This window comes from Anticarsia gemmatalis, chromosome 22, assembly GCF_050436995.1.
Source record: "Anticarsia gemmatalis isolate Benzon Research Colony breed Stoneville strain chromosome 22, ilAntGemm2 primary, whole genome shotgun sequence".
NCBI classification, from domain to species: Eukaryota; Metazoa; Arthropoda; class Insecta; order Lepidoptera; family Erebidae; genus Anticarsia; species Anticarsia gemmatalis.
The window spans coordinates 4,189,088-4,210,859 of NC_134766.1; the positions used below are offsets into that span (position 1 = coordinate 4,189,088).

The following is a 21,772-nucleotide window of genomic DNA, read 5'->3' on the forward strand; positions in this document are numbered from 1 at the left end:
GTTAAGATAAAGATTATGGTGTAATTAAAAATACATGTCATTAAGACTATGTGAAACCAGAGAGACGTTTATGCAATTGAGGGTGTAGGGTTAATAAAATAAAACAACATGTTATCAGACCACAATATAATTCTTTCTTCACGATAAACTTCTAACAATTTACGTAAATCTTATTTACACAAATAATGGAAGCATCGAATGCTAAACTTTCTAATACTGTAATGCTAACCATTCTCAATACATTTTATAACTATACAGAATAATCAAATTGAAGGTAAAATTGCTTATTCAAGATGAAAAATACTTTGAAACTCTTAAATGTTCAATTTTATAATAATATAAATAGTCGAATAAAAAAAACATGATATCAAATAATGATTTTCGTTTCACTCACAGTTGACAACTCTAAAACGCTATAAAATAATCGATGAAACATCACTTTGTAATCGACTATGTATCGATTTTAACTTTTTAACGAGCACAATCGACTAAATGCCATACTGAAAATAAATGCGAGACAGGAAAGATTAAAGAAGTTTGCCGGAGTCTATCGTCAGTTTACATCCCGCTTAGAATAGTGAAACACATTACGGTATCACATTTACGACCAAACTTCTCATTTTACCATAATTTCTACAAATTCAACTGAAAACACATTTTTCTGTTTGTAATCTAGTTTTTCTCCAACATAATTATTGAATACAAAAACCAACTTTTTTACTCTCGTTCTTAAAAATCATGTTGTATACTGCGAACATGTTGACTAAATAGGTTGATTAAATTACAGTAAACATTATTAATGGCCGTAAACTCTTTCCACTACTATCATAATACGTAATTCACAAACTGAGGGTAAAAACAACAGTCTTCTAGAACAATATTTAAAACGGAACGTTAAAATTGTAATTCCTCTATGCGTTGTATGAAATAAAACATGGATTCCTATCCTAACACTATTCTATTGAGATTAGACCAGTCTAATGGTTATTTACATATTGTGAACGATTAAATACCTTAATTGTTGCGTTATTGGAACTATAGTTAAATATTATGCTTTAAGACATAAAATATACTTCGTTCGTGTAATATTGTCTTAAGTCCACAAGTTACATAATATTGTTTTACAACCACCAAAATTATTTTATTGTGACCTTTAAAAATAATTGTGGATATGTTAGTTTGTTTGCTTAAAAATTGAAGTGGTTGTTGAACATAATACGCTTGAATATGGTCAGAAAAAGTAGACTATAGTTTAAAATTAGTCTTGGTAAATGAATAGTTATTGTCTTTGGCGATGTGGCGCATGAAAGTTTATATACTGGAAATTCACGCAGCCACTTCGCTAAATCGACAAGAGATCTTACAACATACCTTACTCGAAATATAATAAATGAGGTGAGTTTGTAACATATCGCCCACAACTCGACTAACGTCTAACACTGTATTTTAGTTCAAACATACTTATTTAAATATCAGCTACTTGTTTTTGCCACAAAAATACAGCGTTAGTTATTATTGATCCATTTTGTGCTCCCAAATCGCAGACATAGGTACCATTGTCTTATTCAGCTAGAATAACATTAATAAATTATATAGATAAATACAGACTTGAAAATATTTACGACAAATCCATAACAGGAACGTTCATTACAAATATTTCGTATCAGTTAGGTTTCTACTGCACGTTTGTGTTCATTTTGAAAATACACAGACAATTTGATAGCAGTTTCCAACGATATTTATTCTTTAATTATTTCCTACAGAACAGAATTCTATGGAAATGTAAAACATGATAATAAAATATAGAATAATTGATATAATATATGAAAGACAAGTGTAAAAAGTAACAGACAAAATAATAGACTCGTGTGAGGCCTTCATGTGGCTTATTGTACATTTCATAACTATGTTCTAATTAAATATAATGTTACAATAAGTAAGTCTTGAGAAACATGTATAATATTATGTAAAATTTGAAAAGAATGTACGTACAATTAATTAAAAACCCAGTAGAAACCATTGGATAGTCAAACTATCTATGTTTTCGTTTCGAAAATAACCTTTAACTCGCCCGATGGCTAAGCTCGCGACTTGTACATAGTTGTCGAGACAAAAATACGTTTCACTATTTACAATCCCAATTTCTCAACGACAGGTCCTTTTTGTGACCGAAAATATATTAATTACAATTTTTTCGTACGTATTTAAAAACTAAATAATAAGGTATGGTAAATTTATTTAGAATAATTTTAATTTAGAATATATTTGACCAATTGATTACTAAATAATAATCGACTAATTTACGTGGTACATTACTAGTTTATGGTATGATTCGAAAATTGTAAACGGTTACAGCTTGCTAATAATATTGAGCACACATTAACTATAGAAAGAGATGCGAGAGTTTAAATCTAGAAGTAAATAGGCCTTAACCAGACTTTTACCGAGCACATTAGTAACCATCCTTATTATTTAGTCGTATGGTAGAGTTATGTCGACTTATTCTAAACGTACCTACAGACTAATGAACTAGTATCGCTTAGTTACCAGCAGTCGACGGCGCCGCGTCGCCGTATACTCGCCCAGATACGCACAGCCTTTATATAGATACATCAACATCATTATTATCGCTCTCGAATAAGCACATATTTCTGTTTTTTTCTGCTTACCAAGTTATTCGAGAAACTCTTTCGCGAGCCTAACAAAGCTTCTACCTACCATGTTTTTTATTTAATTATTGAGCTATGGCAAATCTACGGATACTCTTTCTTCTAACTTACTTGGAGTTTTTGCGTAGGCCTTAATTTTATTGATTTAACTTAACCTGAGTTTATTCCTAAACAGGCAGTATTCGTGTTTCTAAATTCTTGCTTTCAATTTGTTGCAAGATTGAAGAAGAAAAATCTAGTATATCCGTATCTGGACGAGATCACATTAATTAAAATCTTTAATTATTTATTATCATTGCGAAGACGTCAATTTATTAAACGAAGAATTATTATTAAATATCGAAATCTAATTTATCAATCGCCTAAATCTATACTTAGTCGTAGGAAATTAGAATTATTCGTCACTATATCGACGTAATATGAGCAACATTTGGTTCTCTCATTTGTTTAGTATTATTAGTAACATTTCAATAGTCGATTATTCACTCGAATTAGTCAGTCGATTAGTAATCGAGACGTTATAGCGAGAAGCTTATCTTATAGATAACAATATTTAGAGTCGCAATGTTTCGTCACTACTCGCAGATTATAGACTGTTCTATTCGTTTTTGATGTAATTCTATAAGCTATACTAAACCAGTTTATTTGTTAGCCTTACATTTTACGTGTATTTCTGAAGTTTATCAATGTTTTACCTAGATCTAAAATAAATAGTTCGTAGCGTCTTTAGCGGTTTCCTTCAACACTTCCAAATTGTTCAAAATTTTATTTTTTTTATTCACGAACCACAACCACACAATCTAATGGAATTTAGTCTCAAGTTCACGATATCACTTTTTCACCAATCCACTTGACTTTTTATAGCCACTACTGTAACACTATAAGCGAAATTACTAAGTCCAAAAATCTCTCAGTTCAATACAGGTCTTCATTATAAAGAGCCCAATAATCCAAGTGCACAAATTTCATTAAAATTTGTCCAAATCTTTAGTATTTTATATATTCTAGCTGTTCAGGTCCTCATAATTTTCCAGATCATATGTTGCAGGTCTTCAAAACGTTCAATTTTTCCAATAGTTCTGAGTAAACTTTATCTATGTCAATCTTTCGCTACTAATTTTCACTTGCAGCATTTCCAGGTGTTCCAGGTGTATTTGTAAGTGCAGTGTGTTCACTGTCAAGTCTTCAAAATGTTCAAATTTTCCAGTATTTCTAAGTAAACAATCTTTCGCTATCATTTCTTCACTTGCAGCATTTGCAGGTGTTCTAGGTGTAGTGTAATGTGTTCACTGTGGCGGCTGCATCTGCGTCTTGCGACACTGACAGAGCCACTTGATGATGCGAGCGTTGCGTTCCACCACGCTGGGGGGCTCCGTGTTGCGGTAGATCTGCTTCTGGACACCTGGACCTTGCACCTGTGGGGGAAATATGTATGGTTAATTTATTTTTAGATTGGTATTTGTGTTGTGTGAGCAAAAATTTTGTCAGTATATTATGTTTTATTTTCATGGAAATTATTTTCTTAATTGTACTTATGGAATGCCGATGCTGACATAATACCTAAGTTTTGTCAGTATAATGTTTTCTTTTCATAAAAAATATTATATACAGGTAAAAAGTAGCCTATGTTCTTTCTCGGGTATCAAAATATATCCATACCAAATTGCATGCAAATTGGTTCAGTAGTTTAGGGACGATTGAGTAATAGACAGACAGAGTTACTTTCGCATTTATAATATTAGTATGGATGTATAGCAATATTTGAGTGTATTACCGTGTAGTCGGCGGCGGCGGCGAGCTGGTTGCTGTCGACGGTGGAGGCGGAGGAGAAGAACACGGGCTCGTCGGGCGCGGCGGCGCGCAGCAGCGCGTCGTACTGGCGCGCCTCCAGGCCCAGCCGCTCGAAGAACTCCTGCAGGCGCGCCGCCTCCTCCACCGGGCTGTCGCCCGACTCCGAGCCCTCGCACGGCGCCGAGGCCGGGCTGCGCCCGTCCGAGCGCCGGTACCTGGGGGAGAACGAAGAGTTTGTATATTGAGTTCACAACCTTTAATGGAAAAAAATAATCCAAGGCTCCCATTTACATGACATTTTTTTTGACCTGCTACCGTCCCACTGACGCCCGGACACTGACGAAATATACATAATATTTGTTTTTTAATTATTATTGAAAAGAATCGGGAGGCTAAAAAGTTAAGCAGAAAAGGGTTGCCCACAAAAATAGCGCAGTTTCAGGGTTAATTATCTTTACTTAAGGATATTTAAGAGCTGTATTTCATTAAAAAAATCGATACAAGATTCAACAAAAATGTAGCTGCAAATGTGATTAGTTTACCTATCAGAGATGTCAGACTTGGATCTCAGTATGGGTCGTGGTCTCCGCTGCTTGTACCGCAGACATCGCTGACGTTTGAACGTGCCCAGCGGCGATGTCACCTCCTCCGGGGGACATATCTGCAAATAGCATAAATATAACGTAAATGTAACATGTGAGAAAATTATTGCTATTGTTTTGGGACGGTATTAGTCTGTTATATATTATGGTCATCAAATATGGTTTAAATTTAGCATATTGTTTAATAGTAGGCAATAGGCTTTGTAGAAGAGTCCTATATAATGAAATGATTTCTGTTTAATTAATTTTTAAATATGTATATATGTGTGTACCTGTTGTGCGTTGACGTAGTCCTGCTTGTCGTCGGCGCGCGGTCGCATGCGCACCTCCGCGTACTGCGGCTGCACGCTCACCAGCTCCGTGTGCGGCTCGTGGTACCTGACCAATAATGCATTAATAGTCTTTAACAAAAAAACACAAGTAATTAAGATAAAATGCGTAGAGACAAATTTAAATTACAATATCTTTTATTTCGTGAATGGGGAATTAAATGGGGAAATACATGACTTTGACTTTGCAAATAAATTGCTATAGAAAATTGTAGTACAGGCATTGGACTAACCCTTTTGGTCATGAGTTCAGTTGCTTCAGTGACTTGACGCCTCTCTGAAGTTTAACTAGAACTGCTAGTTAGTATTATGTTATACTAAAAAGCTAAGTAATAAAAATAAAATGGTGTATACCTAGAGTACTCCCGCGGGTACTCCTTGCGGCCCACGTTGAGACACTTGAGCGGCGCCTTGTACGTGCACTCCATGTCGCCGTAGTCGTACATGGGCGGCTCGTCCTGGAACTGCGGCGGCGGCGCGCTCGCCTGCCAAGCAATGGACACACATTAGAACAATGTAATCAAAACTTATGCTATGCTTTAAGAAGGTTCCAAAAGTATTGTCTGTACTACACTTGTAGTAATGCGAGTGCCAAGAACCTTCATAAGTGAAAATTTATTGTAATTTGTTGAGTACCTTTTGGAGAAAAATCAGAAACAAGGCTTTTCGAGATGTCATGATAATTTGTATAGTTGATTGGTTCCTCAGGACGTGCTCAACAAAAGACGGTCATAGGACTAATTTGTAGCATAACTGATCAGATAACCAACTTCAAATTGATTTAAACTTACTGAAGCAACGAATTTGTTACCTGAAAGTGTATGCCCACTCTAGGCACATGTCCGTAGTGGTGGTGGTGCTGGTGGTGAGGGGGAGGCGCGGGGGGAGCGGGGGGAGCGTCGGCGCCATCTTGGAACTGCGGCGGCGCCGACACGTAGCACTCCAGCGACGCGCCGTACTCCGACACTCCGTACGAGTTGTAGCGGCTGGAAGGTCAGAACAATTGAAGAAAACACTTTCTAATACATCACTGTCATATTATTTCAACGGAACGGTAGCCGATACCGAACACTGATCAGTGAGAGATAAAGGCTCCTACAGCGGGAGGGACGCCGGGCAAGCCGCCGTGCATTGAAAGCCGCCGGCTTAGCCTCACAAAGTAGCCGCCGGCATTGTGGGTAATCCGGCTTGCTGGCGGCTTCAATTGCTGGCAGTATAGCCTTTTTGTAGTAGCATTAGGTGCAGGAGGGACTACACTCACGCACAAAAAACCGACAGTCGAGGGAGCGTCGGGTAGCAGCTGCGGCAGCAGCAGTCATAGCACAAGTAACGTTTCCTGTTGCTCACTTCCCTGCCTGACAGAGCTGAGTGGAGGCCACGCGGGGGTTAGTGCACAAAAGGGATGTACTGTTACTGTTCTGTGTCTAAAACGTGGCTATGAGGGTGAGTGGTGAGCGGTGGTGTTACCTAGCGTGGTCGTGGTCGTGCTGCGTGGAGGAGCCGGAGTCGGTCCGGCGGTGCTGGTGCGCGTGCGGCGCGGGCGCGCTGCGCTGCGTGTAGTGCCCGCTCGATACTTAATGTTCCGTGGCTATGAGGGTGAGTGGTGAGCGGTGGTGTTACCTGGCGTGGTCGTGGTCGTGCTGCGTGGAGGAGCCGGAGTCGGTCCGGCGGTGCTGGTGCGCGTGCGGCGCGGGCGCGCTGCGCTGCGTGTAGTGCCCGCTCGATACTTAATGTTCCGTGGCTATGAGGGTGAGTGGTGAGCGGTGGTGTTACCTGGCGTGGTCGTGGTCGTGCTGCGTGGAGGAGCCGGAGTCGGTCCGGCGGTGCTGGTGCGCGTGCGGCGCGGGCGCGCTGCGCTGCGTGTAGTGCCCGCTCGATACTTAATGTTCCGTGGCTATGAGGGTGAGTGGTGAGCGGTGGTGTTACCTGGCGTGGTCGTGGTCGTGCTGCGTGGAGGAGCCGGAGTCGGTCCGGCGGTGCTGGTGCGCGTGCGGCGCGGGCGCGCTGCGCTGCGTGTAGTGCCCGCTCGATACTTAATGTTCCGTGGCTATGAGGGTGAGTGGTGAGCGGTGGTGTTACCTGGCGTGGTCGTGGTCGTGCTGCGTGGAGGAGCCGGAGTCGGTCCGGCGGTGCTGGTGCGCGTGCGGCGCGGGCGCGCTGCGCTGCGTGTAGTGCCCGCTCGATACTTAATGTTCCGTGGCTATGAGGGTGAGTGGTGAGCGGTGGTGTTACCTGGCGTGGTCGTGGTCGTGCTGCGTGGAGGAGCCGGAGTCGGTCCGGCGGTGCTGGTGCGCGTGCGGCGCGGGCGCGCTGCGCTGCGTGTAGTGCCCGCTCGATACTTAATGTTCCGTGGCTATGAGGGTGAGTGGTGAGCGGTGGTGTTACCTGGCGTGGTCGTGGTCGTGCTGCGTGGAGGAGCCGGAGTCGGTCCGGCGGTGCTGGTGCGCGTGCGGCGCGGGCGCGCTGCGCTGCGTGTAGTGCCCGCTCGATACTTAATGTTCCGTGGCTATGAGGGTGAGTGGTGAGCGGTGGTGTTACCTGGCGTGGTCGTGGTCGTGCTGCGTGGAGGAGCCGGAGTCGGTCCGGCGGTGCTGGTGCGCGTGCGGCGCGGGCGCGCTGCGCTGCGTGTAGTGCCCGCTCGATACTTAATGTTCCGTGGCTATGAGGGTGAGTGGTGAGCGGTGGTGTTACCTGGCGTGGTCGTGGTCGTGCTGCGTGGAGGAGCCGGAGTCGGTCCGGCGGTGCTGGTGCGCGTGCGGCGCGGGCGCGCTGCGCTGCGTGTAGTGCCCGCTCGATACTTAATGTTCCGTGGCTATGAGGGTGAGTGGTGAGCGGTGGTGTTACCTGGCGTGGTCGTGGTCGTGCTGCGTGGAGGAGCCGGAGTCGGTCCGGCGGTGCTGGTGCGCGTGCGGCGCGGGCGCGCTGCGCTGCGTGTAGTGCCCGCTCGATACTTAATGTTCCGTGGCTATGAGGGTGAGTGGTGAGCGGTGGTGTTACCTGGCGTGGTCGTGGTCGTGCTGCGTGGAGGAGCCGGAGTCGGTCCGGCGGTGCTGGTGCGCGTGCGGCGCGGGCGCGCTGCGCTGCGTGTAGTGCCCGCTCGATACTTAATGTTCCGTGGCTATGAGGGTGAGTGGTGAGCGGTGGTGTTACCTGGCGTGGTCGTGGTCGTGCTGCGTGGAGGAGCCGGAGTCGGTCCGGCGGTGCTGGTGCGCGTGCGGCGCGGGCGCGCTGCGCTGCGTGTAGTGCCCGCTCGATACTTAATGTTCCGTGGCTATGAGGGTGAGTGGTGAGCGGTGGTGTTACCTGGCGTGGTCGTGGTCGTGCTGCGTGGAGGAGCCGGAGTCGGTCCGGCGGTGCTGGTGCGCGTGCGGCGCGGGCGCGCTGCGCTGCGTGTAGTGCCCGCTCGATACTTAATGTTCCGTGGCTATGAGGGTGAGTGGTGAGCGGTGGTGTTACCTGGCGTGGTCGTGGTCGTGCTGCGTGGAGGAGCCGGAGTCGGTCCGGCGGTGCTGGTGCGCGTGCGGCGCGGGCGCGCTGCGCTGCGTGTAGTGCCCGCTCGACCCGCCCGAGTCGCGGGCGAACGACGAGCCGCAGCGACTATAACAACCATACAATATATTTAAACAATATACTCGAAATTTTGAATAACGTCCATTTGGGTATTGAGAGTCCTTAAGCGTCCCAACTTCATCGATAAAAAGTTTGATATCAAAGTTATCGCGCTCCATTTCAACCAAATACGTCCACTCGCAATAGGTGGCGAGCGGATGTTAAGTAGGCGAGTGAGGAAACGCGTGGCTGCCATACATTCAGACAAGGTATAATGTAAGGAACGTGCGGACACTCACTCGCAAATGCCTCATCTGGATAGGCTCCAAGGTGTCAATATAATGCCCCTATACGTCTGCATTCGGAAAAATAAAGGACCAAAAATGTTTGCCGTTGGCCTATTGTAGAATTAAGCACTATACCTATTTCATGTTCATATTTCTAGTCTTATCTATAAATTAATCCAATAATAGTACCTGTTGTAAGACTGGTAGTTTTCTTCACCGGGAGAGGGATGTTCTGAGAACGCTTCACACGACGACATCAGAGACGAATGGTTCGATCTACAAATAAAAAATCAAATAAGAAAAACCTTCTTCATCTTCGAATAATTACTTTTATTACGCCCAAAAAGTAAATCCACTACAATACAGGTTCCCAACGGGAGTGATACCACTCCCCATAAGATAAGATAAGGAGTCGGTAGCGGAGCGAAGGATATGGATGAATGCCAAAAAAAAATTGTTTTTTTTTAAACGTAGCTGTGGGAGCGCTAATTTTTTTTTCTTTCTTAAGGTGGTACACAAAAAATTGGGACCTTAAATAAAATAAAAAAAAATAGTTTATTGCCAAAAATATTAACAATGGTAAAACAATATCCTGTGGCCCCACACTAGGCAAGCCTGTCCTGTGGGTACCTGACACGACTCAAATCTTTTGTCTTACATTATTAGCTGGGGCAGTATTACCAGTAACTTTGGCAATTTACATTAAAAATAGTTTTACTTAGAAAAGTCAATAAAAACATGCAAAGTAATTTCGTTCAGACTAGTGCATTGGTCTCGATCGATATAAGGACGATTTTATTCGGGATTAATGTAGTGTTTTATGTAAGTATCTCTATAAATAAATATATTATATATATATAATAATAAATATATATTATTAATGTTATGAATATAATATTATACTATCTATAATAATATTATAAAGCTGAAGAGTTTGTTTGTTTGATTGTTTGTTTGTTTGAACGCGCTAATCTCAGGAACTACTGGTCAGATTTGAAAAATTCTTTCAGTGTTAGATTGCTCATTTATCGAAGAAGGTTATAGGCTATATATCATCACGCTACAACCAATAGGAACAGAGTAGCAATAAAAAATGTTACAATAACGGGAAAAAATTTGATCCATTCTCTCTTATGTGACGCAAGCGAAGTTGCGCGGGTCAGCTAGTCCATACTAATATTATAAATGCGAAAGTAACTCTGTCTGTCTGTCTGTCTGTCTGCTACTCAATCACGTCTAAACTACTGAACCAATTTGCATGAAATTTGGCATGGAGATATTTTGATACCCGAGAAAGGACATAGGCTACTTTTTACCCCGGGAAAATGACGCATTTCCCGGGAAAATTCAGAAAATTCAACGAAGTCGCGAAATATCAATATTATAATGACATTGAATTAACAAAATTCCGTTGCCATGGCAACTGTTTTAATGGCAGATATGCCTTAGCGCGACTTCGTTGTACTAAAAGATATAAATAACTTTGAGTATATTTTTCGTGAAAGAAAAGCATATTTTATATCATCACGCTACGACCAATGGGAGCAGAGTACCTAACAGTAAAAAGTGTTACAAAAACATGGAAAATTCTGACCCATTCTCTCTTATGTGACGCAAGCGAAGTTGCGCGGGTCAGCTAGTAATTTATAAATAAATAATATATACGAGTATGTACCTATTTAATAGTGTGATATTTATGATACTGGGACAAGAAGATATGCACTAAAGTAGTGAAAGTAGACTGTGAATAAAAAGCTGGTCTTTTAGTAAGTGTGTTGTTGTTACCTGGTGCCCTTAGAGGAGCAGGAGGCGGTGCGCTGATGCGTGGAGTGTCGGCGACGACGGGGAGACCGACCCAGCGTGTCTGTGTGACCCGCGCTCACACTGGGAAGAAGAAACAATAGTGAATGACTATCAGAGACTAGCATTTTGTCTCGTTAAGATGGAGCATGATGGCTAAGATTCTTCAAAATTGTGACAGCGTAAATATTGAACCAGAATTATTATGATGTAATTTAAGGATCTTTTGGAAATTTCCAAAGCCAAGTTATCTCCAAAGAAGATAAAATACTTCGAATTACCAGGTTACTTTCAAGATAAACACTTTTTCTTTCTTGAAACGACAATTTGTGGACTAATAAATTGTTTCATGGTATTGAATCTGCGACTCTCGCGTTTAGTTGCTCTGATATGGTGACCACTGGAACTACAATGCCATGGGTTTCTAGAATATTGTAGTGTTTACTCACTGTTCAGTATAGCACCTGGTCTGCGTGTGGAGGTCGGGCAGAGACTTGTGACTGTTGATGTTGGGGCAGCTGTCCTCCTCGCGCATGCTCGGCTGAGAGTGGGAGTTCGACCTGGGGATAAACATATGTTTTAGCTACGGACACTTATTAAGACTTTAAGGTAATTTGTACGGTTAATTGTAAGTTTGACTGATGATTTGTTAAGTAAAGATAGGTAGGCCTTGTTATAACAGTTAAAAGGAAGACATCTTGTTTTAGACTACAAGATAACACAGTCTCTTTTTTATAAAAACCTACGCTTAAACTAGGTGCGCAGCATGTATGTGATTAAGCCATAAATTCGACGAATCTAAAACTATGTAGTCCATTTAAGGATTTATATGTCCACTTTTATTTTTACTACTAGCCTGCGTTTACTGTCAGCAAAGACCTTTCCCCGTGATTTATGTATTTAAGACTTCTCATACATACAATGTATATAACTGGGCTTAATTCTTGAGGCATGCTCTGCAAGTCTTCGGGTAGTGCAGAGATACAATATTTCCCATTTTTCTTGATTATTCTAGCTACCAATTGCCTAGATTTCCTCGTCTACTTGCCTGCCGCCTACGTCCTAGTTAAGTAATCATACCTGATGTACCTAGGAGCGGAGTGTGCGTACTGCGCGGGCGGGCTGATGGTGGGCACGGGCTCGGCGGGCGACCCCGACCCGCTCACCACCGGCTCCGGCAGCTCCATGTTCTCGGGACTTGAGTGGGAACTCGCTGGAATACAGACAAGTCAATACACTATGTATGAAAGTGATTTAAGTGATATTAAAAGATTAAATATTTTTGAAAACGAAGCCCAGGTACAATAATCAAGAACATAAAACCAGAAATTCAAAATTTTTGTGAACTTTAACATCTCTAAACTATCTGGAAATTGGTATCATCACAACCTATGGTCCAATACAGTAACACGAACTATTTTGTTACATGGTCAAATGAGTCAGAGCATAATTTATATTCTTATCTCATAGGTACACAAACCATCCTTAATACTGACTTTATAAATCCATGTCAAGCAATAATTGGGGCGAGGAACCAAGGAACCAATAGACTTCACTTTATGTCAAAAGAAAAAATCGAAAGAAGAAAGAAGGTAGGTACTTACGTATAGAATAAGCGCTCTTAATCACAACTTCATTGGCTCTCTGTCGTGGTATTACGAACGACTCTGGGAAGAACACCCTCGCGTCTCCGAAGCTCAAAGGCCTGTTCATCTTGTCCCGGTGGTCAGGGTCCGACTTCTGCGCCTTCGAGCCCGAAGTACCTGAGGAAGATGTCCCGGAGAAAGTCCCGGAGAACGTCCCGGAGTTGTGCTGGGAACGCGGGATGGTCTCCCGTTCGTAGTCTTTGAGACGTCTGGTGTCTGCGTATACTTTGTGCGCTGAAAGTAGAAGTAAATAATGGTGATAAATTGATTTGATTTGATTTGTGATTATTGCATCTTGACGATATGGACCATGAAATGTCTCGGTTGAATCTTACAGCCATTTTTTTAGGGTAAGTTTTATTACGAAACTGTATAAGGGAGCGAAGGTGATTTGCAAGAAGAGTAACTAAGTAAACCTGAAGAGTTGGCTTGTTTGTATGTGTGGAAGCGCTAATATCAGCAATACAGGTATGATTTACAATTTTTTATTGTTTTGAATAGTCCACCTAATGAGGAAGACTAGGCTATATAACATCACGCTAAAACTAATAGCAGTGGATTTGAATACTTAAGTCCACGTGAAAAAAGTCGCCGGCTGCCTTTAGACCTTTTACTATACTAGTGGATATAATATGATAGTGTAAGGAGTAATAGTAGTGCTAGTAAGTGTTTGTGCTTAGGTGCTTACAGACGGCGAAGGGCGGCGAGTAGACGTTCTCGCGGCTGTCGGCGTGCTCCAGCAGGCGGCGCAGCGTGTTCTGCAGCCCCTCGCCCGCGCTCACCGCGCGCCGCGCGCTGCCGATACTGCGGGTCGTCGCGTCTGCACACAATATGGCTTATTTATATTTACTTCAACTTTAAAGTATCAGCCATATGACCTAAATGTTGGTCAAATATGATTATTTACTTCTTTTAAATCTCAAGTAGCCTTTTTTCCAAACTATGTTGGAGTCGGCTTTCAGTCTCACCGGATGCGGCTGGATACCAGTGTTTTACATAGAGCGACGGTCTACCTGACCTCCACAACCCAGTTACTTGGGTATTAACACGATACCTTTCGGTAAGACTGGTTGTCAGACTTTCAAGCTTCTGACTACTTTTAACGACTGTCAAAGATCTTCGAAAATGACAACCGGGCCCCACCATTTAACGTGCCTTCCGAAACACGAAGGAACTCGATATATAATGTATATAAGATGGTCACCCATCCACAGAACAACCTCGGTAAGCGTGGCTTAACCTCAGAGATCGATCCGCGCGGATGTTGTTAACTAAGACACGAGCTCTAAGCTATATTTCTTCAGGTATTTTATTTAAAGCCGACTGTCATAGGTACTAAGCATCAGCAATATAGCTCTTGTATCGCAGGGACAAATATACAAAACAACTGATATAGTACCAGTCGCAAAGCAATTTTAAATATGTTCCGTATAGGAATCGAGTCCATGGCCTCCTGAGGCAGTAGTAGTTATGTCTCATGATTACCTGATAACTTATGAAAATAAAGATTTCGTGGTTAGAAAAGAAATCAAATAGGATGTAAGTATTAAACACGTAACACATAGCATGATTTATCAATAAATACACCCCGTCCTTGTACAAAAACTAGTCCTAAGCAGTCATTAGTATAAAGTATAAAGTTGCAACTTAAATCTACTCTGTCATAATGTTCTTGCAGAAGGTACGTCAGTTCAGTTTCCGCGTAGTGCGCCGGACGTTGATTGATAGCAGATCGCTGCACGTGAATTAGCGTACACAGCTCGATTCATCTCACACGTCTCAACATTACTCTTTGTTATCTCACGACGGCGAGATATATTAATGAGTATTTGCAGTATTAGAGATTATTGAAAGCTTTTTGCAAGGGTTTCCAAATTAAAGCTTTAATTCTACATAACTTTGGATATCTGAATATATCCGAAAACTTTTGCGATGAAGTAAAATATAAAGACTTTTTTTGACATTTAAAATGTTCTGCCAAAAAAGTCCCTACGAAGTACGCAGCCTGCTAGAGGCGGTGATGACATTTTCGTGCAAAATATCTCGATAGCTACCAGGTTGTTTGTAGTTGATAGATGTAGAGTATCGCGCTAGTCTTATCTTAAATATGTGATACACTATTGAAGACACAGTATGCTAGTACACATCTGCTAGTACATCAGAACTAGCAGATGTTCAAGAGCCATCGAATTATCCCTTTAATAATATATTTCATTTAATTTACAATCGTTGGTTTTGTGGGTTAGTATTAATTTGTGTGTGTAAATACTTGCTACTTACAAGGGTTACAGCATGCATCATTGGTGAGAGTGCCGGAGCTGATGAGGTGACAGCCACCGGCTGCTATCGCCTGCCCTAGACCACTGCTCATCTGAAATATTAAGGTGACGTCAGCAACTGGAAACCTATTGTTTACCTTACCTTTATAAAAATAACTAGTTTATAGATGGAAATTTTCACGATCGATTTGTAATTGATGATTGCAAATTATTTAGCTAAGATTATAAAAGATTATTATTATGATCTACGCTGATGTTCTTTAAAAAGGTCAGGTGCTTAGCATTCACAATCGGCGATCATCTGACATTTCATAAATGAAGCAAATGAAGTTTGAAGGAGTCGTAGCAAGTGGCGTTCTTTAGTCCCTACCTGACCCCAACAGAATATGGTCGGATAGCTCCGAGTAGCTCCTTTAAATTAATAAGTATGTCTTAAGGTGCTCACTCTCAGCGGCAACTCCTGCTTCCTATCCAACACAGTCTCAGACTTGACGTAGAAGGCCTTGGTCTCGGCCAGCAGCTCCACGGCAGACTTGCGCTTCTGCTGCTGCGGCGGCGCCAGCGAGCGTGGGGCCGCCATGCCGTCCTGCCGCTTGCGGGGGAGCTTGAAACTTGCGAACAACGAATCTGCTAGGCGACGCCTGACAAATGATAAAATTATTACTGAATTTTCGAATGATGGAAACTTTATAACACGTGTTTATTAATAAATGAAAGATTTTTAAACGTGCCTCCTGCTAAGGAACTGCATATGCTTTTGTTGACAAATGATTAAGTAACAGATAAAAAGTATAAAAATTAAGCATTTATGGTAAACATGGCATCAAATGGTGCATGAGAAGGATGCTTTTATTTGAAATCTTCTGATGGCAAAACATATAGATTCTAGAATCGTTCATTGGAGAAAGTAAAATCATAACTGTTAATGTTGTTTTACTAAAGAAACTCACCTAGGCGGCGACTCAAACGACCTCGAGAACGAAGACGAAGCAGCAGCACCCTCAAACTTCTTCCGTACCTCCTCGACCTTGGACCAGCCGGCCTCCACGTTGAGCCGGCGGTTCAGCGGCAGGGTTTGCGCCGCATGCTTGGCGAGCTCTTCCCGGGTCCTCTTCACTGATACCTCCGGGATCGTGTCACGGGGCCTCAGACCTCGCGCCTCGTGACATCGCTCGATGAACTGCTGCCGGCGGAGCGAGAAGGTGGCTGACTGGTGACAGTCCTCGTCGTCGTCTAGACACCTGCGAATGAAATTACCAATAGAACATACATCTAGGGCACAGTATCTTCAGTGAAAGGAAGCAGGAAGAAAAAAGCTAATTGAATGACTATTAACCATCCGTTATGGTCAGATTAAGACGCAGAATGCAGAGAATCGTTGCCTTCCTGTGCCGCTATCTTACTCGAAGACGTTCTACATATTTTTAATTAAACTCAACTTAAAATTGCTCTCCGTCTATATAAAATAGTTCACAGAAGAAACACAGGCGAGTGTTACGTGATTCGGTAAAAACTAAATATTTGAGTGTATGTAGCAACTTGGTATGCAGCTAAGCATTGTGCTGCAATGGTTGCGTGACTTCGCCATGTAGCGCGGTGTCGCATGACTGACATCCGACCTTGTGGGGTTTGTAGCTAAAAGATCGGTGATTGTTATCTAGGATAGCAAATCGATACTAACTGGCTTAGGAATGGGTTACGGAAATTATATGAGGGTACAGTTTGCATAATGTTATGGTTATAGTGAAAGAACTTGGAGGAATCACGCGTCCAGAATCAGTAAGTGATAACAAAAGAGATTGTTGTCGTCTATGTGACCCTTTCACCCATGTATTGACAGTACGGAGATATCTATAGAATACAGAGTACCGATAGCTGGTTATAATTCTTATCATATCCAAGACCTAGGGCACCCAAGCTACAAAAAAAAATATCACTCTTTGTGTCCAAATGGAAACTAATTTACTCTGCCTCTTCTTATTATAAGTATGCAAGGAAGAGATAAGGATCATATTCTATAGATGGATGGTGTACGTTACCTAGCTGGTATAGCGAGGTGCGAGCGACAAGGCTGGTAGCAGGAGAGGGCGGCCATGTCTGCGGCGCTGCCGGGGGGCGCAGGGGGTGCGGCCGACGTCCGCGCCGCTCATCATTCGCGCACCCACGCACCTACCACACCGCTGCTACTCAAGTAATCTGTAACAAGAAAATTGTGATTTTAGAAACTGTCTTCCGATGTTGATGAACACGAACATAAGAAATTACTGTTAAAACTCAGTAGCAAATTCTAGCAGGAACCATATTACAAAAGGTACAAAAAATAAAAAACTATCCTGTCTGTAGATCGCACAAATCATAATATAGGTACGACAACCGGCGTGATGGTAGTTGGCTAAAAAATTGGCAGTGTGCAAGCGTTATAATTTTTTGTGGATTGTGGAATTTCGCTTTATCTAATTTCTATACAATAGCCTACTATTAGGATCTGAAGGCTGCCTATATTACGTGTAAAGAGACCACTTAATTGACGTAGTTCCTTCAATTGTTAACGATGACTATGTTACGTGTAAAGATGAAGTCACGTCTTGTTTGTTCACCTGAACAGGAAACTATTGAATTGTTCTTGTACCCAGCCGGAAACTAATCGATAAAATCTAGCATTACATTTAAAAAGGTAGGTACAATACAGTTTAGATAATAATTTTGCAGTCTCATAGGACGTTATTAGATAAATATTTGAACAAAAACAGTTCTTACTTTCACCGCATGACGCGACTATCAGTTAGGTAAGAGATGGTATAACCTTCTGATACAATAGCAGAGAAAACAAGGCAAATGTATGAGGAGGCAGATTGAATTATATTTCATTGCCTTTCTATCATTACTTGTGAAAAAAGAAAAAAACAAGATGGCGATTGGCGACCGTTATGTCAAACTGACAAAGCGCGTGAGAAAACTAATTATGTACAGTAACGTGCGAAAGATTAACTCGGACGTTTTAAGAGCTGCATTAAGTGTAAATATTTAGAACAAGAGTGATCGTATAAAGAGATCACAGCTCATTATTTAGATTGTTTATTTATTTATCGCATACACTACACATCTACTGGTGTGTATTATAGAAATAATTATCACTTACTCTAACTAACGGTGAAGGAAAACATCGTGATGAGATCTTGCATGCCTAAAATTTGTTTCATACATTTATTAAGGGCATGTAAAGTCCCCAACTCGCACTTGGCCAGCGCGGTGGACTAAAGACCTAACTCCTACCTCGTTCAGGAGGAGGAAAAATATGATTAGTGGTCAATCCAGGGCTAGAAATGTTCAAGCCGCAGTCTCTGACTTGGTTTACCGACTATTGAGAAGGGAATATGATTTCTCTCAGTGATAATATAGACATTATTATTCCAGGTATCATCCTAATTCTACTCATCTACTTGATTACAAGATCATTGATTGAACCGATATAAATTGGGCCAAAAGGATATTGATTTCGTATCTACAGATACAATGAATCGAGAACGATGACAGGGCAAGAAAGGGAGCAAAATAGCGAAATAGATACCCGGCTAATAAAGATCAACGGAAAAGATAACATATAGTGGGGTTCACGAATAGACTGGATTAATGCCGGGAAGGAACTGAAGGGATTAGATATTGAATGTGACAAATATTTTCCTTTATAACTCGGGATCTGGAAAGTAAAAAAGGTGGTGGGGTATTTTTTTTGATAGTTCCTAAATGGAGAACCATTTGTGTTCATAATTTGACGTGCACTTTTCGGAACTCTATAGATAAAGTTGTTCTAATGAATATTTAACACGTAAATCATACACATATTTACGGTAGTAACTGTAACTACGTACATTAACAAAGTTTAACTTAAAGACAAAATTTCCGGAATAAAGCTCAATGTTATTTGGAGAGACGTCGCGAGTGTGCAAACCAAAGCACAAAATAGAACTAGATCTCCAAAATGTATCTGAAAATTACCCAATGCTTCAATACACATTATTATTAACAATAACCGCTACAATATTAGTATTACAAACCCTCTAAAACCGTACAAAGCTGTTAAATTATACTCCGTATTGACACAATTACATCCTGGAGATCAAACAAGTAGCATTAATCAGGTCAGAGCGTCCCATTTGCGCGGTATTCACTGTATTCAGTCCACGCAGTCATTGCGAATGTCCATATTGACGTCGTGTACTCCCGGGTACAGTGGACTTAATATTATGTGACAATACTAATTGGAACTGCAATGAGGTTGCTGCTTTTGATGAGGTACTTCTTTAAATACGTCAGAGGAGTATTGTGAATGTTTAAAATGTTAATGCTATATCTATTAGATATTGGACCCGTGATTTAAAGGTCGTGACTTTGAATTATATTTATTAGTCTACTTGGTATAGACACTTTTGGCACAAGTTTTAAAATACTAATAGAACTTTATGTCCCGGTTTTCCGATTTCCGAAAAATCATGTTATCAGATAGTTGATTTGGTGGAATTGTGACAGCCGTTTTCATACATTTGGTGTTACATCGGACCAGGTATATGTATACGAAACTTATTGATAAACCGTAAAACAGGGCCTAAAACTTGCAGATAAATATTTTGACAGGTGCTTTTCGTGTAGATACTTTCTGTAACTCTTTTGGCTACTGTTCTTTATACGCAGATTTAATTTTCATTTAAATTGATTTAAATTCCATGTAAGTTTCGATTACCACGCAGTAAAGCAGCTTAAATATATTAAAAATCATTACTATTTAGTGAGAAATACTTGAAAGCTAGAACAAATAGCGAGTAATCGTCCATTAACACAGCACTTCTTGTCATACGAGTGTAGAAAGTTAGCGCAGGGAAAACGAAAGTATGCACTTATCTAGTTTTTACTTTATCGCTTCAAATTACATGCGTTTATGAGAAACTACTGAACAATGGACCTGTTTATACTAGGCGACACGACGACGACACGACAACGTTACGACGACGCCAGCCTTTAACAGGTAATGTTATTGTTATTTATGAAAATAACGGAAAGCATAAACGAATTCTTAATTTATTGATAGCAGTACCTAAGCAATTCGAGGCTAACTTCATTGTGCTCCAACGAACCAAGCAAGTGGTTAAAATAATAAATTCATCTACATTTTCATTATAAATATGATCTTAAGTATTAATATTAACTAATCAAACTTGAATTTCAATAACAAATTGAAACGTGAAAGAGGTAAATCAGCTGAAATACTAAGATTCAATTATTAGTTTTTGACATTTTCCTGTCATTAAATTTACTTTGTCACCCGCGATAAGTCGTGTCGTTCTCGTATCGTGTAAATGAATGCTTCTAAACAATTGGGTGCGTTAGCAGGGAGTGAATTGTTTAGTGAGATTAGACAGCATTAGGGCAGACATAATTACTTTTTTAATTTTAATGTAAAACGTTTGACCTTGAATAAAGTTATGGAGTAATTAGAAAAAGTGTGTTCAGTTTTGGGAACGTTTTTAATATTTCCGTAAATTATAATGTTTTTGTGCACGCCATATAATCGTTACTAAGAAAAAGTATAATTTGAAGATTAGTGTGAAAGAAAATGTCTATAAAAAGTAATTTGTGAAAGATGAGTCTTATTTTATAGAGTTTATACTTTTGAGTTTAGCTAACCTAGAATTAGGGCCAGTTTCTCTGTTTATATTTAAAGTGTCAGTTAAACTATCTGCTGAATAACGTTACAAGAAATGTATGAAAACCGTTGACAAACTACCATGTAACAAGATATCTGATAGACATTTAAAAGTGGTAAAACAGAGCCTTAGTCTAAGAAAAAGCTGATAGAAATACCTATCCTAAACGTTGAGCGATCGTGGCCATAGTAGTTTAATAAAGCAGCAATGGATTCATTAAAAAAAAAAGCCATCTTATAACATAATAACGTAGATTTACAAGATAGCTAAAGCTTCTGCAAGAATCTACGCATTCAAGTGTACAGCGAATTTTTATCAAAAATCTTCATAATTCCTTCAATATTCAGCCATCAATTTAAGATCAATTGGAAAGTGAATATGCCCAACGAGCAATGCTATCAGATGAACTCTTTATTCGTCCAATGAATGAAAACTTGTCTATCTGTTCATCTTAGATGATTCGATACCAGTACCATTTTGTTATGTTATACAAGAACAATTGTGACGCTCTTTTCTCTTAAACTCGTGAACCGTATTTGATAAATGATGGCATTAGTCTTAGTTAGTGAATGACGTTTGTGTATATTTATCATTATGTAGGTTAGAATTAGTTTCTTATAGTGTAATCAACCCTAAAGAGAGAGTATAGTGTATTTAACTTAGGTTAATTATTGATACGAATGATTAAGTTATCGTTAAGTTACAAAGCTTTTTGTATTTGTTTGTATGTTTGAATGTAGATGCAGGAAAGTTAAGGTGTACCTTTATCACAGAATTTTGCTTTTTTCGGAAAATAGCAGGACAGGGCTCCACATCCTGTTAAAGTTCGGTCAGACTAATGTCTAATAAGTTTAATTGCATATACCTACTAAGGTAATTAAATTTGTAACATTTAAAACGTTACGTATTAGAAATGTCATAAAAATTATGAAATAAAATGTTCTTTATTACTTAATACTTATAAAATGCGGAAAAAACGTCTGCATTTTACGCCAGTGACTTTATGAGATTATATAAACGAGTATTGAAATATAGCTGGGCATTTATGTAATTAAATAAAGTATGTAGACTGGAAATCCGCTATTTCTAAGAGATTGCAATTAGTAAGAACTGTAGGAAGT

The 21,772-nt window shown here is 40.7% G+C and overlaps 1 protein-coding gene across 1 annotated transcript in view; it reads right to left on the reverse strand.

The window, feature by feature from the left end:
- Nucleotides 1-117: 117 nt before the first annotated feature.
- The window catches only part of LOC142982536 (uncharacterized), a 90,572-nt gene continuing 68,917 nt past the window's right edge, over nucleotides 118-21,772 (reverse strand). The window contains exons 2-18 of the mRNA XM_076129071.1: nucleotides 16,992-17,148; nucleotides 15,903-16,193; nucleotides 15,398-15,593; nucleotides 14,954-15,044; nucleotides 13,362-13,493; nucleotides 12,632-12,907; nucleotides 12,108-12,240; nucleotides 11,477-11,587; nucleotides 11,013-11,111; nucleotides 9,417-9,503; nucleotides 8,848-8,988; nucleotides 6,203-6,377; nucleotides 5,746-5,876; nucleotides 5,335-5,440; nucleotides 5,003-5,121; nucleotides 4,444-4,675; nucleotides 118-4,084 (exon numbers count right to left, since the gene is read on the reverse strand). Coding sequence (XP_075985186.1) covers nucleotides 3,956-4,084; nucleotides 4,444-4,675; nucleotides 5,003-5,121; nucleotides 5,335-5,440; nucleotides 5,746-5,876; nucleotides 6,203-6,377; nucleotides 8,848-8,988; nucleotides 9,417-9,503; nucleotides 11,013-11,111; nucleotides 11,477-11,587; nucleotides 12,108-12,240; nucleotides 12,632-12,907; nucleotides 13,362-13,493; nucleotides 14,954-15,044; nucleotides 15,398-15,593; nucleotides 15,903-16,193; nucleotides 16,992-17,047 — 2,505 coding nt within the window. The 5' untranslated portion in view covers nucleotides 17,048-17,148 and the 3' untranslated portion in view covers nucleotides 118-3,955. The remainder of the gene's footprint in view (nucleotides 4,085-4,443; nucleotides 4,676-5,002; nucleotides 5,122-5,334; nucleotides 5,441-5,745; nucleotides 5,877-6,202; nucleotides 6,378-8,847; nucleotides 8,989-9,416; nucleotides 9,504-11,012; nucleotides 11,112-11,476; nucleotides 11,588-12,107; nucleotides 12,241-12,631; nucleotides 12,908-13,361; nucleotides 13,494-14,953; nucleotides 15,045-15,397; nucleotides 15,594-15,902; nucleotides 16,194-16,991; nucleotides 17,149-21,772) is intronic.